The sequence below is a fragment of the Papio anubis genome, chromosome 4, assembly GCF_008728515.1.
Source record: "Papio anubis isolate 15944 chromosome 4, Panubis1.0, whole genome shotgun sequence".
NCBI classification, from domain to species: Eukaryota; Metazoa; Chordata; class Mammalia; order Primates; family Cercopithecidae; genus Papio; species Papio anubis.
In genome coordinates this window covers 18,038,721-18,056,162 of record NC_044979.1, presented here as the reverse complement: position 1 = coordinate 18,056,162, position 17,442 = coordinate 18,038,721, and the positions used below count along the sequence as shown (strand labels likewise).

At 46.8% G+C, this 17,442-nt stretch overlaps 1 protein-coding gene across 12 annotated transcripts in view; it reads right to left on the bottom strand.

The window, feature by feature from the left end:
* DENND2A (DENN domain containing 2A) overlaps window positions 1-17,442 on the bottom strand; it is a 128,090-nt gene that overhangs the window by 50,876 nt on the left and 59,772 nt on the right. For 10 of the 12 annotated variants that reach the window (XM_031665087.1, XM_021936343.2, XM_031665097.1 and 7 more), the window contains 4 exons: window positions 12,147-12,347; window positions 7,390-7,483; window positions 6,506-6,556; window positions 4,840-5,027 (listed from right to left, as the gene is read on the bottom strand). In XM_031665087.1, the coding sequence (XP_031520947.1) occupies window positions 4,840-5,027; window positions 6,506-6,556; window positions 7,390-7,483; window positions 12,147-12,347 (534 nt within the window). The remainder of the gene's footprint in view (window positions 1-4,839; window positions 5,028-6,505; window positions 6,557-7,389; window positions 7,484-12,146; window positions 12,348-17,442) is intronic. The other 2 variants (XM_031665095.1, XM_031665096.1) reach the window with 2 other exon arrangements.

Here is a 17,442-nt window from a genome sequence, read left to right as displayed (position 1 = left end):
CCAGCTACTCCAGAGGCTGAGGCAGGAGAAAGGTGTGAACCCGGGAGGCGGAGCTTGCAGTGAGCTAAGATCGAGCCACTGCACTCCAGCCTGGGCCACAGAGCGAGACTCCATCTCAAAACAAACAAACAACAACAACAAAACCGGCTTCCAGTATGATTCCCCTCAGGCTAGACCAAATTTAATTGAAGCCATGGGGTGCCACTAATACTAGTGGTTGAGACAGCAATCAATCCGTAAAACACAGTCACTATTTAAAGACTTAGTTGTCCTTTAGTTGTTCTCCTTCAGAATAAATAGCCACTATTTATTTTCTATATAACAGTTCTTTCTTCCATCCACGACGACACAGATGAACCCAACTGGCCCAGGAACAGTCTTTGAGTTGGTAATTCACAAACTCAGACTGTCCCCTAAACAGTAATTTTGACTATCCTTGCACAGTCATGCAAAGAAGCAAATACCAGCGGGGTGTAATTATAGGAAGGAGTCATTAATTACCACAGAGTGAATGACTTAAATTATAAAGAACACCAAAGAAAGGACCAGCCAAGAATACCAAAGGAAGGAAGAATACCAAAGGAGTTTCTCCACAAAAGAAACAGCATTCAGGACTGAAGAGCAGACCTTGTGGGGAAACAAGTTCCAGCCCTTTTCAACAGCACACTCTCTACTTGCATGCACCCACCCCAGATCACACATAGGACACACACAAATACAGGCACACATGTGCCTGTGCACACGTCGTCAACCTATGAGTTATCAGCGTATACGCACACAGGCTCGTATATGCACAGGAGCACAGTTATAGGCAGCTGCACACAGAAATCTCCCACAAATACAACCAATCACAGATGGCTGGAAAACTGCCCAGTCTCCTTGAACTGTCAAAGATAAATACGGGATAGGAAACATTTTAATGGAACATTAGCATGCAAATAGGGACTGTGCCTTGATTCAGGTGACTGGACAGAAGTGAGGGATAAAACCCACAAAAAAAGTTTAAAAAGAGAAGAGAGAGGAGGAGGAAAAGGTCCTTTCTAGAGAGGGAGCAAGTGAGCAAAGGCAAGGAGATAATGCCTGACATGTAAAAAGGCATGTACAAGGATGATCACCATTGCATTAAAAAAAAAAAAAAAAAAAAAAAAAGGCAGAGTGGATCCCAGCACTTTGGGAGGCTAAGGTAGGCGGATCATTTGAGTCCAGGAGTTCGAGGCCAGCCTGGGCAACAGAAGAAGACCTGTCTCTACAAAAGAGACTACAGGCTCACACCTGTAATCCCAGCACTTTAGGAGGCTGAGGCGGGCGGATCATGAGGTCAGGAGATCGAGACCATCCTGGCTAACACGGTGAAACCCTGTCTCTACCAAAAATACAAAAAATTAGCTGGGCATAGTGATGGGCATCTGTAGTCCCGGCTACTTGGGAGGCTGAGGCAGGAGAATGGCATGAACCCGGGAGGTGGAGCTTGCAGTGAGCTGAGATCACACCACTGCACTCCAGCCTGGGTGACGAGTGAGACTCTGTCTCAAAAAAAATAAATAAATAAACCTAAATAAATAAATAAATAAGCTGGGCATGGTTGCATGTGCCTGTAGTTCCAGTTACTTGGGAAGATGAGGTGGGAAGGATCACTTGAGCCCAGGAGGTTGAGGCTGCAGTGAGCTGTGATCGTGCCACTCCATGCCATCCTGGATAACAAGAGCAAGAGTGAGATCCTGTCTCAAAAATACACACACAGGCTGGGCGTGGTGGCTCATGCCTGTAATCACAGGACTTTGGGAGGCTGAGGTGGGCGGATCATTTGAGGTCAAGAGTTTGAGACCAGTCTGGCCGTTATGGTGAAACCCCATCTCTACTAAAAATACAAAAATTAGTTGGGCGTGGTGATACATGCCTGTAATCCCAGCTACTCGGGAGGCTGATGTAGGAGAACTGCTTGTACCTGGGAGGTGGAGGTTGCAGTGAGCCAAGATTGCACCACTGCACTCTAGCCCAGGCAATAGAATGAGACTGTCTCAAAAAACAAAACAAAACAAACAAAATACACACACACACACACACACACAAAAACACTGGTAGCCAGACACATTTCCAACAGAAGGGGACTGGTTACATAGATAAATAGGCTAGGGAATACTCACATAATGGAGCATCATATAACTTGAAAAATGATGTTTTAGAATTTTTATTAAATATGCTTATAAATAATGAGAGGTTTACAAAAGAGTACATGCAGCATGATACAAAAATTCTGCAGTGTATGATTCCACTTTTGTAAGAAAATTACACCATTAGAAAAGACCGGAAGAAAAAGAAAATGTTAACAGTGATGGTCTCTGTGCGGTGTGATTACCAGTGATTTCTTTCCCAATACATTTCTGGATCAGTTTCTTTTTAAACAGTGACTGTGCAACTTTACTTTAGAAAAAAAATTTAATGTGGGTGACTCCAGGCTGGAAACAATAATCATTTGATCATTATGGTGAGTCATTAACTAACCCATGAATTAATGCAGCCTTGATTCCTACAACACTGATTAAGCATTGCCATGTGAACAGCGTTGTGTTAGGCCCCAAGGCAATGAACAGGATAGCAGGACAACCCTTCATGCCTCGGTGATCTCTGTTGAGTCAGTGTGAGCACACCCAGCAGCCTCTCTTATCCACGGGCAGCCCCTGCCGAAAAAAAAATCTGGGCACACCCGTGGTTGTGGGGTGTCAGGGGCTCATTCCTTAGAGGTGTGACAACTAGAGGAAGGTGAGTGTCACCTTTGGAAGGCCAGTGCCTATGGTTTACTTCAATTTACATAATTGCTATCCTGAACTCCAAAAATAGGACTTGATTGTGGTGTTGGAACACAGTGGGCAGGATGGAAGGAAGGCTAGCCTGGGAAAGGAGGGGAGGCCTGGGGACAGCGGGATCTCGGCCTTGGTAGATGCTGGGGTTATGCCTGGGTCGTGGTGGCAAAGGGAGGCCCTGAGTGGGCAAGGACAGAAGCTCCCTCCCTTCTGCCCTCCCTGAGGCATGAGTCTGTCCAGAGACCATCAGATTCTACCTGGTGAATCTCTGCATGCTTTTCCGGGGATGGGGGGGAGATGGTTATTTTATGTCCTCCTGGCAGAGTTTAAATTCCTTGAGGACAGGAGACACATTTTGTTCATCACTGTAATCCCCTAAGGCCAAGCAGAAAATTGCTTGAATGTAATATATTCTTAGTAAATTCTGGTTGAACTGAATTAGAATATGGTGGAAGCTCTTTAATACTGATGTCAAAGCCTAAGAATAATTTATAAATTATTGGCCATGTTGCCTCAGGCTATATTAAGTGCTATTTTATTTATTTTATTTTAGGTGCCATGATTTAACATACAGTAAAGCTGAATCCACACGACCATGGTCCATGACGTAAAAGTGTCAGAGGTGTGTGAACCACAGTGACTCCATTTTGAGTAGGGACTGGGTAAAATGAGGCCGAAACCTACTGGGCTGCATTCCCAGATGGTTAAAGCATTCTAAGTCACAGAATGAGATAGGAGGTCGGCACAAAATACAGGTCATAAAGATCTTGCTGATAAAACAGGTTGCAGTAAAGAAGTCAGCCAAAACCCACCAAAACCAAGATGGTAATGAGAGTGACCTCTGGTCGTCCTCACTGCTACACTCCCACCAGTGCCATGACAGTTTACGAATGCCATGGCAATGTCAGGAAATTATCCTATATGATCTAAAAAGGGGAGGCATGAATAATCCACCCCTTGTTTAGCAGATAATCAAGAAATAACCACAAAAATGGGCAACCAGCAGCCCTCAGGGCTACTCTGTCTATGGAGTAGCCATTCTTTCGTTTCTTTACATTTTGCAATCTCAGCTCACTGCAAGCTCTGCCTCTTAGGTTCAAGTGACTCTCCAGCCTCAGCCTCCCGAGTAGCTGGGATTACAGGTGCATACCACCACACCCAGCTAATTTTCGTATTTTTAGTAGAGATGGGGTTTCGCCATATTGGCCAGGCTGGTCTCCAACTCCTGACCTCAAGTGATCCGCCCACCTCGGCCTCCCAAAGTACTGGGATTACAGGTGTGAGTCACCGCACCTGGCCTCCTTTACTTTCTTAATAAATTTGCTTTCACTTTACTCTGCTGAACTCACCCTGAATTCTTTCTTGTGCGAGATCCAAGAACCCTCTCTAGAGGTCTGGATTGAGATTCCCTTCCTGTAACAAAAGGAAGGGACACACACAGAGATGCACAGCACACAAGCAAAGCAGACATTTAGCACAGACACAAGCGTGATGCTGCTTAGGGAGACTTGGGGCTTCAGGGGAAAGAGACTTCTAGGCTAGGTTAAGAAGAGATGTGGCTGTCTGGATAAAGAGATGGAAGGAAAGAGCAAAGAGGATGGCATGGTCAGCACAGGAACCACAGGAAGTGAGAAAGCATTTCTGGCCATCCTTTTTTTGAGACAGAGTTTTGCTCTGTTGCCCAGGCTGGCGTGCAGTGGCATGATCTCGGCTCACTGCAACCTCCACCTCCCGGGTTCAAGTGATTCTCCTGTCTCGGCCTGAGTAGCTGGGACTACAGGCTGTACCACCATGCCTGGCTAATTTTTGTATTTGTCTGGCCATACTTTTTGAGTCCCTGAATCTCTCCTTTCTGGGACCTCCCAAATTCTCTAGCAGCAGCATTTTTTTTTCCATCTGATATACCCTAATTAGGATCCATTTTCAAGATTCTAGCTGCTAGGTGGTCCTCAGACTCCCACACCTCCCTGAATTCACGAGTCCCAACAAGGAGATGGTTAGAACCCTGGCAGGCCACAGGGACCTGGCCACCCTGTACCTTCAGAGGGAACTGTTGGGTGAGTTCTGGTACGTAGGCAGCCCCAGCCTGCTTCTTGTGCAAAGACACAACCACAAAATACTCGAAGAGCTGCCTCTCCTGGTACTCGATGAGCTCCCGGGCAAGTGATGGGTACCGAGGCGCCTGCTTCAGGCGGGACTTCACGGTGACCAGGCGCTGGCTGTGAGCTGGGTGAGGAAGAGGGAGACAGAGAGAGAGAGAGAGAGAGAGCGCAAAGAGCCTGAAATGACCATGAGCCCATGTGGAACTGTACTGAGCTGCAATAGGTTATGTAATTCTCAGCTCAAGTACTTTTTTCTAATCCCCAAAGTGCTTCTGTGTCTAACAAATTAGTAGGAAGCTCTTTGCTGGGGATCTCTGCCAAAGTTCTGGGAGAAGCAACACTCAGTTGGCTACCAAATCAATCAGGGTGCAGGAGCCTGGAATCGTGGCTCTACTCTGCCATGGTTTTGCTGTCTGGACTCTGGGCAGAGGCTGAAGATGTCCCTGCCTTCATCTGTCTGATGAGGTAGGGACAGTGACTCCTCCCCTCACCCATTTCCCTCATCTTTTGGTTTGTGTGATGTGACAGAATCCAGACTGGAGGGCTTTTGGAGCTGGGAGCTTTATAAACATCCCTTGTGACTCAACTGGCAGAGATCCCACTAACTCAGGAACTCCTGTCCACCTCCTCTTCTGTCACTGACTCTGCAATGAAATGGCCTTGCTTCATTCTAGAGGTGAGTCTGGGAGCAGCTGGGTGTCTGAGGTGAATGCAGCAGGGTCACTGAGTGGACGGGTCCCTGTCACCTCGTTCAGCAACCTGGACTTGCTGTTTTCTTCTTTTTCTTTTTCTTTTTTAGATGGAGTCTCGCTCTGTTGCCCAGGCTGAAGTGCAATGGCTCAATCTTGGCTCACTGCAACCTCTGCCTTCCGGGTTCAAGTGATTCTCCTCCCTCAGTCTCCCGAGTATCTGAGATTACAGGCACCTGCCACCACGCCTGGCTAATTTTTTGTATTTTTAGTAGTGACAAGGTTTCACTATGTTGGCCATGCTGGTCTTGAACCCCCGACCTTGTGATCCACCCGCCTCGGCCTCCCAAAGTGCTGTGATTACAGGCGTGAGCCGTCACGCCTGGCCTCTGGACTTGCTTTCTTTGGCTTCTCCCTGGGGTCTGAAAAATTGCAGAAAACTCACTAAAGCCTAGGCCCAGACTATCTAATTTTAGACCCACAGGGACCAATTATTTCAACAACTTCATCAGACAGACGAGAAACTAGAGGCCCTGGATCTTAAGTGATTTCCTCCAGATCACACAGTAATTTGAGCAGAAGTGGGCAGAAGCTCCAGGTCTCTGAAGCCTTAGGGCCGCAGTGTCAATCCTTGAAGCATGGAAAACATCAGGACATAAGGAGAGGCATGGGAGCAGAGGTCGCTGCCATTACTGTAGCCTCCCTGGCTCTCAGCAACTGTAGTGCCATTTTGATCATGCCCATCACGGACCAGCCCTGGAGCACCCTGCGGCCCCACTGTCTGCTGAGATGTTCACATTTTGCCAAGCAAGCTCAGGCAGGACGCTTCTGTCCCTCATACTAAGGAGGAGGGGCAACCTTTGTAGCTTCCAAGTCACCTGCCTGCATCCTGCACAATAGCAGCTCTCCTCACCTTTCAGCTTCTCCTCTGTGTCACTGTCAGATTCACTGTTCTCATCTGTCACTAGAAGAAAAGAACAAGGAAGAAAGTTGCAAATGTGAGTTCTTCTCATGTAGGAAACTCTTTCTGTGTGGTAGCACAGATCAAACGTTCTAATTCAGAGGGGGTGTTCTGTTGTCTTTTTTTTTTTTTTTTTGAGGCGGAGTCTCACTCTGTCACCCAGGTTGGAGCGCAGTGGCACAATCTTGGCTCACTGCAACCTCCACCTTCCAGGTTCCAGTGATTCTCCCGTCTCAGCCTCCTGAGTAGCTGGGATTATAGGTGTACGCCACTATGCCTCACTAATTTTTCTATTTTTTAGTAGAGACAGGTTTCGCCATGTTGGCCAGGCTGGTCTCGAACTTCTGACCTCAGGTGATCCGCCTGTCTCAGCCTCCCAAAGTGCTGGGATTATAGGCGTGAGCCACTGCGCGCAGCCTCTTGCTGTCTCTCAATGTATTGCACAAACCACATCTCGTCCAACTCAATGTACTGCCAAATTAATTTGGTTCTAGTTCAGATGGTACTAGATGGTACCTATATCAGATAACACAGCAGAAGGTCCTGGTCCCTTTTGTGGAGGTTAAGCAAGGAAGGTTGTTCCCACAGTCATGCCAGGGCCTGTAGTGCTGGGCTGACTTGGTGGTGGGCGAGGACAAGGATGAGGACAAGGATGGGGAGGCAGGGGACATGTCGCCCAGGCTGAGCTCCCTTTGTCCCAAAGACAGTGCAGGACATTTACAAAGCATCAGCTTGTTCTCCTCCTTGGTGAGCCAACCAGAAGAAACAGGAAGCCACTTCTGGAAAGAATCTCTTTTCCGATTCTTGCGGGAGAGGGCTGGTGGTGGGGGTTCTACCTTTTCCTGAGTTGCTCTCCATTGACTGGGACAGCCTCTTCACCCGTTTCTTTCCTCTCCGGACCTCATAAATGGCGTTGATTCGCAATACCAGCTGCCAGACACCAGGAGAAGAACAGCCAGTGTTAGCAGCAGCTCTCTGTGGCGGCTGGGCTTCCCTCACTGCCCCTCTCCTACGACGATGGAGGGCCAGGGCCAGGGCCAGGGGGAGCAGGAGAAACTTCCTATGGGCTCGTGGGTGTCTTTCAATCTTTTTTTTTTTTTTTTTTTTTTTGAGACAGTTTCACTCTTGTTGACCAGACTGGGGTGCAATGGCGCTGATCTCAGCTCGCTGTAGTCTCTAACTTCTGGGTTCAAGAGATTCTCCTGCTTCAGCCTCCTGAGTAGCTGGGATGACAAGTACCCACCACTATGCCCAGCTAATTTTTGTATTTTTAGCAGAGATGGGGTTTTGCCATGTTGGCCAGGCTGGTCTTGAACTCCTGACCTCAGGTGATCCACCCACCTCAGCCTCCCAAGGTGCTGGGATTACAGGCGTGAGCCACCACACCCAGCCCAGTCATTTTTTTTCTACCACACAGGAATGTGACTGTCAAGGAAACTAAAGGAGGCAGCCAGCCCTACTGCCCTGTGGGCGTCTGTTGTCTGGATGGGGGGACAGCCCATTGCTCACAGTGCGGTGACTGCTTTCCCTCTGAGGCTTCGATGTCACTGCAGCTTGGGAAGGAGCTTTTCCTCCCAAAACAAAACAAGAAAAGGAAGAGACAGAAAAAAAAGAAAGGTTCCCAGGCAGGGCTCCCTTCGTGGGAACCATTCCAAAGAATGTCAGAGCAGCCCTGAGTGGGGTGGGAACCGCGATTAGAACAGCTCCCGAGCCCTAGCTTGGGACTTCGGGGAGCGGCACCATGTACCCGCGCGTGCAGCCCCATCTGTAGAGGGACACGCACCCGACGTCATGCACCCTCCATGTGTTCACAGGACACACACATGCAGTGTGCAAGTGCACACGGATACCCTGGTGTGGGACACATTCCAAGCCTCCAAGCAGGCCACTCAGCCTAAATGGTCTCCCCCATCACCACTGCCAGACGCCCTGTGCCCTGCCCCTCCCCACCTCCCAGGCCGGCCTAGTTATCTGATGCATTTGAAAGGAGACCTGGTTCCATGGAAAATGTTTTTCATGTTTCAGACCAAAAGAGTTTGGTGTTTCCTACGTATTTGTTTTCCCCTTTCTTGCGTGAGAAGCTGGTGAGTGCGAATTTATATATTTTGCTTTGCTGGGTCCCCCGGGGCTTGCTATCAAAGAGCACACATTCATGCCACATGTGATTTAGAATCCCACACGTGGAGGAACTCTAAAATTAGTTGTTCTGTGTGCTTACAAAATTAATCTTATTCTCTCATAGCTGTATGTTAAATGTTAGATAACACTTTTATCTGTATGTCAGTAAACAAAAATATAGGATAGTAACCAATTTCCATGTTCTATGAATATTTTATTTATCTATTTATTTTAAGACAGAGTCTTGCTTTGTCACCCAGGCTGGAGTGCAGTGGCGTGATCTTGGCTCACTGCAACCTCCAACTCCCGGTTTCAAGTGATTCTCATGCCTCAGCCTCCTGAGAAGCTGGGATTATAGGTGTGTGCCACCACGCCCAGCTGATTTTTTTTTTTTTCTGTATTTTTAGTAGAGACAGGGTTTCACCATGTTGGCCAGGCTAGTCTCGAACTTCTGACCTCAAGTGATCTGCCCACCTCAGCCTCCCAAAGTGCTGGGATTACAGGCATGAGCCACTCTGTTGGCTTGAATATTTTAATTCTTATTTTCGATATTTAGAAATTGTCTGGCCCTCTTTGCCTCTGGCTGGTTGGGTGTCTCAGGGCCATTTAGTTGACCTCTGTGGGGTCAAATGTCCTCATTGGAAAAATGAAGGCTGTTAGAAAAATTTCTAATAGCCAAGTGTCCATGCACAGATAGATGGATATACAAAATGTGGTATATACATATGATGGAATATCATTTAGTCTTTTTTTTTTTTTTTTGAGACGGAGTCTTGCTCTGTCTCCAGTCTCCCAGGCTGGAGTGCAGTAATGCGATCTCGGCTCACTGCAAGCTCCGCCTCCCGGGTTCACACCATTCTCCAGCCTTAGCCTCCCCAGCAGCTGGGACTACAGGCACATGCCGCCATGCCTGGCTAATTTTTTCGTATTTTTAGTAGAGATGGCGTTTCACCGTGTTAGCCAGGATGGTCTTGATCTCCTGACCTCGTGATCCGTCCACCTCGGCCTCCCAAAAGTGCTGGAATTACAGGCGTGAGCCACCGCGCCCGGCCCATTTAGTCTTAAAAAGAAGAAAATGCTGGGCCGGGCGCGGTGGCTCAAGCCTGTAATCCCAGCACTTTGGGAGGCCGAGACGGGTAGATCACGAGGTCAGGAGATTGAGACCATCCTGGCTAACACAGTGAAACCCCGTCTCTACTAAAAAATACAAAAAACTAGCCGGGCGAGGTGGCGGGCCCTGTAGTCCCAGCTACTCGGGAGGCTGAGGCAGGAGAATGGCGTGAACCCGGGAGGCGGAGCTTGCAGTGAGCCGAGATCCGGCCACTGCACTCCAGCCTGGGCAACAGAGCGAGACTCCCTCTCAAAAAAAAAAAAAAAAAAAAAGAAAAAGAAAATGCTGACACATGCTTAAACCTTGAAGACACTAAGCGAAGTGAAATGTCATTCACAAAAGGACGATACTGTGTGATTCCACTTATGTGAGATACCTCCAACACTCTAACTTTCTCGGTTCTAAGATGAAAGTTCTTAGCTGTCCTCAGACTTGCCAGGTCCTTTCATAACCTCTCCTAGTGCTGCCAAAGTGAGTCACTCAACTACTTAAAGGCAATATCCCTAGGTGGACTTCAGCAGAACCATCTCTTTCTCTTTCTCTCTCTTTTTTTTTAGAGGCAGCATCTCGCTCTGTCACCTAGGCTGGAGTGCAGTGGTGCGATCATAGCTCACTGCAGCCTCTAACTCCTGGGCTCAAGTGATTCTCTCTCAACTCAGCCTCGCAAGTAGCTAGGACTATAAGTGCACACCACCATGCCTGGCTACTTTTAAAATTTTTTGTAGAGATGGGGTTCCACCATGTTGTCTAGGCTGGTCTTGAATGCCTGGGGTCAAGTGGTCCTCCTATCTTGGCCTCCCAAACTGCTGGGATTACAGGTGTAAGCCACTGCATCTGGCCTCCCTTGACTTTCTTTCAGGTTGATGAGTTACTCAGAGAAATCCCATGAAAGCTATGGATAATGTCCCACATGGAAACTTATCTGCATAAAGTTTTACATTTTTATGGATTTCATGACCCCCTAAAGCCCATCCATGAACTCTGAAATTAAGAATCCCTGCTCTACAGGTTCCTGTAAGAAGCTGATCTTGGCTGGGCACGGTGGCTCACGCCTGTAATCCCAGCACTTTGGGAGGCTGAGGCGGGCGGATCACACCGTCAGGAGTTTGAGACCAGCCTCGTCAATATGGTGAAACTCCATCTCTACTAATAATACAAAAATTAGCTGGGCATAGTGGCTGTAGTCCCAGCTACTCAGGAGGCTGAGGCAGGAGAATGGCTGGAACCTGGGAGGTGGAGGTTGCAGTAAGCCGAGATCACACCACTGTACTCCAGCTTGGGCAACAGAGTGAGACTCCATCTAAAAAAAAAAAAAAAAAAAAAAAAAAAAAAAGTTGATCTTGAAGGAGTTCAGGACATAGCTCCCCAAAATATGCCACTTTGGCATATTGATTATTTTTAACTAAAGACACTTGAAAAACAGAAGGTGCACGAAGGTCGCTCTGACCTTCCCTTTTCTTCTTAAAACAGGAGATGAAACTCCACATAAAAGAGGCCCTCCTTATAACGGGAGGAAAGAAACATTATCACCAGCGATGGCGAGCTGAGGCCAAGATAAATCTAATCAAACAAACCTTGTTTAACCCCTATCTTCCTGGTTACTTTTCCACAATTGCCGCTCTTTGTTCAGCCTAGTATATAAACACATAGACCCAGTCACTTCTTTGGGTCTTACATTTTTCTTTTGAGGGCTCCCACGTACTTGTAAATAAAATGAGTATGCATTTTTCCTGTTAATTGTCTTACGTCAGTTTAAATCTAAGGCTCAGCTGGAGACCCTAAGAGGGTAGAGGAGAAATTTTGCCTACCGTACAGTACCAAACTGGTCAATGAAGAGAGACCAAACTGCAGCACTGACACTGAGCAAAAGGAAATGTAACCAACAACAGATGCATAAAGATGTATATATCCAAGCCCCTGGGAATATTTTACCTTTTTGGCTGCAAAGAGCCACAAGAGGATTGTTGACAAGGGCTGTCTCAGAACACAGACTGGGACCTGCCTCTGCAGCGGGTGTAGACCAAGTCTCAGGTCAGAGCATGATGGATGGAGTTCTGTTTTTTTGTGGCGATGAAGGAAGGAGCTGTGGCTTTTTGAGGATGGGCATTAAAACCTTGTCTGGGATCAGACAAGCAGCTGAGATTGGGAGAAGAGTGGCTAAGAGGAAGACCACAGGACCACAAAAATGATCAGGATGAAGGTCCAGATATTCCAGCCTGCTGGCTTCACTGTGTCCCCCTGGCCTGCAGCAACACAGGTGGGAGAGGGGCCAGTGATGTATTCCCCACCCAGACCCCTCTGCAGTCTTCTTTCACAGAGAAAGGGTCATGCACATCTGAGCATGAAGCTTGTTGCCACCATTACCTTAGGTATCTTTCTCTTCTTCCTGCCGTTCTGTGGGTCTCCAAGGTTAAAGAAAGTGTCGTCAGGGCTGCTGGGAGTGGAGGGGGGGCTGATTTTGGAAGGGGACCCAGTTCCATCCCGACTCAGCTTCCTAGTGTCCAGCAGTTTGAAGTTCCTCCTCTCTGAATTTTGTCGGAAAAAAGCAGGTTTGGACAATGACTGCTATGAGGGAAAAGGAGAAAAGAAGAGTAAATGAATTCAAACGAGACTAACCAGTGGATAACTGGTGGTACCAGGGACAAGACAATGAAATTGAGAAGAGGAACTGGTCTAGTTCCTCTACACCTTCCCAGGGTAGGTGGAGTTTGGTTATGCCAGTAAGTGTTCAATGAACACGTATCATCCAGTTACCAAAAATGTGTGATGAGTGATGTAAATCTAATCCAGTTTCTCTTTTTTTTGAGGAGGAGTCTTACTCTGTCACCTGGGCTGGAGTGCAGTGGCGCGATCTCAGCTCACTGCAACTTCCACTTCCCAGGTTCAAGCAATTCTCCCCCTTGAGCCTCTCGAGTAGCTAGGACTACAAGCACACGCCGCCACGCCCGGCTAATTTTTTGTATTTTAGCAGAGACAGGGTTTCACTGTGTTGCCCAGACTGGTCTCGAACTCCTAAGCTCAGGCAATCCGCCCGCCTCAGCCTCCCAAAGTGCTAGGATGACAGGTGTGAGCCGTTTCTCTTCTTGGACAAGTGCAAGGTCACCTGCCTCAATCCCTAGACGTTACAGCTGAGGCCTTCTGACAACCCAAGACACAAGGACTGGGAGTTACAGGGCCTAAGCCTCACTTTGGCCTTGCTGCAGGATTGCTGAGTGCCTTTTATACAAGGGATTGTGTTTTTTTTTCTTTTCTTTTCTTTTTTTTTTTTTTTGAGACGGACGGAGTCTCGCTCTGTCGCCCAGGCTGGAGTGCAGTGGCGCGATCTCGGCTCACTGCAAGCTCCGCCTCCCAGGTTCACGCCATTCTCCTGCCTCAGCCTCCTGTAGCTAGGACTACAGGCGCCCGCCACAGCACCTGGCTAATTTTTTGTATTTTTGGTTGAGACGGGGTTTCACCATATTTGCCAGGATGGTCTTGATCTGCTGACCTCGTGATCTTCCCGCCTTGGCCTCCCAAAGTGCTGGGATTACAGGCATGAGCCACCACACCTGGCCGGAATTGTGTTTCTTTGGGCCTCAATATCTTATTTCTAAAACAGGCCTCTTCAAAGTCAAAAGGCTGGCCAGGTACGGTTGCTTCACACCATAATCCCAGCACTTTGGGAGGCCGAGGAGGATCACTTGAGGTCAGGAGTTTGAGACCAGCCTGGCCAACATGGTGAAACCCTGTCTCTACTAAATACACACATTTAGCTGGGTGTGGTGGCCCACACCTGTAATCCCAGCTACTCGGGAGGCTGAGGCAGGAGAATGGCGTGAACCCGGGAGGCAGAGCTTTCAGTGAGCCGAGATCGCACCACTGCACTCCAGCCTGGGCAACAGAGCGAGACTCCGTCTCAAAAAAAAAAAAAAAAACCAAGATTCTTAGTTTCACTCCCAAAAGAAAGGAAAATTAAAACTCCATTAAAGAAACATTTTTTTGCTCAGAGATAAGAAAATTTGATAGCTCACTCTGTTGGTGAAAGTGAGAGAGAAAAGTCGCTCCCACACTGTCATACAGGCTTGGTGGGAGTATCACTTGGCACAGGGCTACAGAGGGCAGTCTACATGAGCTAACAAAATTATGATGCATATAGCTTCAGACCCCGCAATTCCACTGCTAGGAATTTATCTGCTGATATACTCTTATTTGTGCAATGTTATTTTTTACAAGGAAACATATTGTGCAAAGGATACTGTACATTGCGACATGGTTTGTAATCACAAAATACTGGAAATAACCTAGATATCCATCAATAGAGGCTGGTCAAACAAATTACGATAAACCCACATAGCGGAATACTATGCAATTATTTAAAAAATCTTAATGTACTTGTCAGGCATGGTGGCTCACACCTGTAATGCCAGTACTTTGGGAGGCCCAAGGTGGGTGGATCACCTGAGGTCAGGAGTTCGAGACCAGCCTGACCAATATGGTGAAGCTCCCGTCTCTACCAAAAACGCAAAAATTAGCCTGGCATGGTGGTGTGCACCTCTACTCTCAGCTACTCGGGAGGCTGAGACAGGAGAATTGCTTGAAGCCAGGAGGAAGAGGTTGCAGTGAGCTGAGATCATGCCACTGCATCCCAGCCTAGACAACAGAGCAAGACTCCGTCTCAAAAAAAAAAACCAAAAACCTTAATGTACTGATATGGAAGGTTCTTTCAGAGATATACATATATAATTTTTTTACAACATTGACATTTTTTCATACTTCAATACACCAAGTGTATTTTTCTTTAGTGTATTTTTTATGTTGTTTATCTTTTAGGATTCTAACGTTTTTCCTATTTTCAATGAGCTCTACATAGAACAGATATTAACTATTTGTCAGGTTTGCTGTAAGTGTGCTTTTCCCATGTGGTTTATTTGTAGTTTTGTTTTAGTTATAATAACTTTTTATATGAAAATGTGTTAATCTTTTCTTTTGTAATTCATTTAATCTCTTCTTTCTTGGCCTAAAAAACTATCTCCTTTTAGAGGTTTAATAAATATTCAATTCCATTTTCTTCCGGATTTTCTTGGTTTGTTTCAAACGTATTTTATTTATTATTCCATCAGCAATTTATTTTGTGATATGTTCATCTAAATCATTTTTTTCCCCAAAATAACTTATTCCTATTCTATTTAATGAATGAGCTTTTCTTTACCAACTTATGAGGCCACATTTATCCTGTCTTAAACTCGCATAGAACAGGCATATTTTGCTACATTGATTTCTCCATTCACTATTTGTTTAGTTCCAAATAGTAAGTAGCAATAACTTCAGAATCTTTTCTTTGTAAAGATTTCCAAAAATAAAGACTCCTAGTTTCCTAAGTGGCCAGCTCCAATGTTTTATCACAGGTCTCCAAGGAGCAATAAACTGCGTAGTACCATAAACTTTCAGCAGAGGAAGAGCTGACTGGATTAGGCACCATGAGCATCTCAATCCTACCAGCACAAAAAGAAGGAAGCGGGGCAAACCTTCTTTGAGGCTACAAATTCCATCTACAGTAAAATCCAAGGAAATGATCCTATCAATGCACTAGAATCTCCTATCAAATTGTTGGGAAAACGCAGGTATCTGCTTTTGTTAGAGATGTAGACTGTGATGGTGTTCATTCAAAGATCTGACCTGTGAAAAGGTCAGAGGAGAAAGAAACCAGAGACGGAATGGAAACACGGCACACAGCTTTCTGAAGAATGTGTGGGTTGCATCTCTGAGTGGTCACCCTGCTGGAGAACGGGGATCCTGATGTGTCCCACGGCACCCCAAATAAGCCACCGAATGTTCAGGGAGCTTTCGTGATGGGGTGGGATTTCAGTAGATATTTATTTGCTAGAATGGGAAGACTTAGCTGTGATGCAGAGTATTAGCAATGACACAGCACAATCTGAGAACAGTGGGAGGGAGAGTAAATTAGATCAAAAGAGTCTTCAAGGTTTAGAGTAAGTGCAGTGAAACAGATGGAAAGGATGATACAGCAATGAAGACATCTAATTGTCTACTGAAGGCCTTTGAAAGTGAAGATATGAATCTTGGACTTAGGGATCAGAAAACTTTTTTTTTTTTTTCCTTTGAGATGGAGTCTCACTCTGTTGCCCAGGCTGGAGTGCGGCGGTGCAATCTCGGCTAACTGCAACCTCCACATCCCAGTTTCAAGTGATTCTCCTGCCTCAGTCTCCCAAGTAGCTGGATTACAGGTGAGTGCCATCACGCCTGGCTAATTTTTGTATTTTTAGTAGAGACGGGATTTTGCCATGTTGGTCAGGCTGGTCTCGAACTCCTGACCTCAGGTGATCTGCCCACTGTGGCCTCTCAAAGTGCTGGGATTATAGGCATGAGCCACCAGGCCTGGCCAGCACACCTTTTCTTAAAAGCCAGATTGTACTTAAGGCTTTGTGGGCCATATCCTCTCTGTTGCAAATACTAAACTGTGCACTTGTAGTATAAAAGCAGCTGTAGATAATATGTAAATAAATGAGCCTGGCTGTGTTCCCATAGAACTTTATTCAAAGGCCGGGCGCGGTGGCTCAAGCCTGTAATCCCAGCACTTTGGGAGGCCGAGACGGGCGGATCACGAGGTCAGGAGATCGAGACCATCCTGGCTAACACGGTGAAACCCCGTCTCTACTAAAAAATACAAAAAACTAGCCGGGCGAGGCGGCGGGCGCCTGTAGTCCCAGCTACTCGGGAGGCTGAGGCAGGAGAATGGCGTGAACCCGGGAGGCGGAGCTTGCAGTGAGCTGAGATCCGGCCACTGCACTCCAGCCTGGGCGACAGAGCCAGACTCCGTCTCAAAAAAAAAAAAAAAAAAAAAAAAAAAAAAAAAAAAAAAAAAAAAAAGAACTTTATTCAAAATGTCAGGGTACCAGCAGTTGTTTGTTACACCCAGAATTATAGTATAAAAGGAAAGTCACTCTAGGATACCAAGAATGATGTGTCAGACTGTGGTCCAGAGAAGATTCTAGCTTTTGATCAGAGGACCTTACACCAACATGTATGGCACCCAATCCCATTGTGTTTCTCTGGAGTAACCTCAGCTTAGCTCTGCTGAGAGGCTCGCAGACACCCCTAATTGTATAGATCTCTGACTCACGATGGGCACAGCAAAAGATCTGTAGTGTCCAAAAGGCAAAAGAGACAAGAACCCTCATGGTCTGAGGTCTGATGTCCCTGCTGAAGCCTCTTCAGTTATTTCAGGAGAGTGGGCAGGGGACATCCTGGTCGGGTTGGGGGGCGCAGTAGCAAGGAAGCTGTGTGCCCCATCAGAGGGGCCTGAGCTGGACTCGAGCCCAGGTTCATTAACCTTTCTTGTCTGTGAATGGTGGCTGATGGCTCAATTCCTTCCAGTCGTCTACTGCCCCTGTCTTTACTGCCTCAGGAGATTCTGCCTATGGGAGACTACAGGGGTCCTTGATATAAACTATCCCCATCCCCTTCACCCATCTCAACATCATTCCTACTCTTAGGAGACCTCCTGTGCTGTCTATCATTCACACAAACATACATATTTGCTCATACATGCCTGTAGGTATACATATTCTTATATGAAAGAAGAGACACTTCTCTAAATATATATACAGAGAAAGGCATACAAGGGCTGGGTGCAGTGGCTCACACCTGTAATCCCAGCACT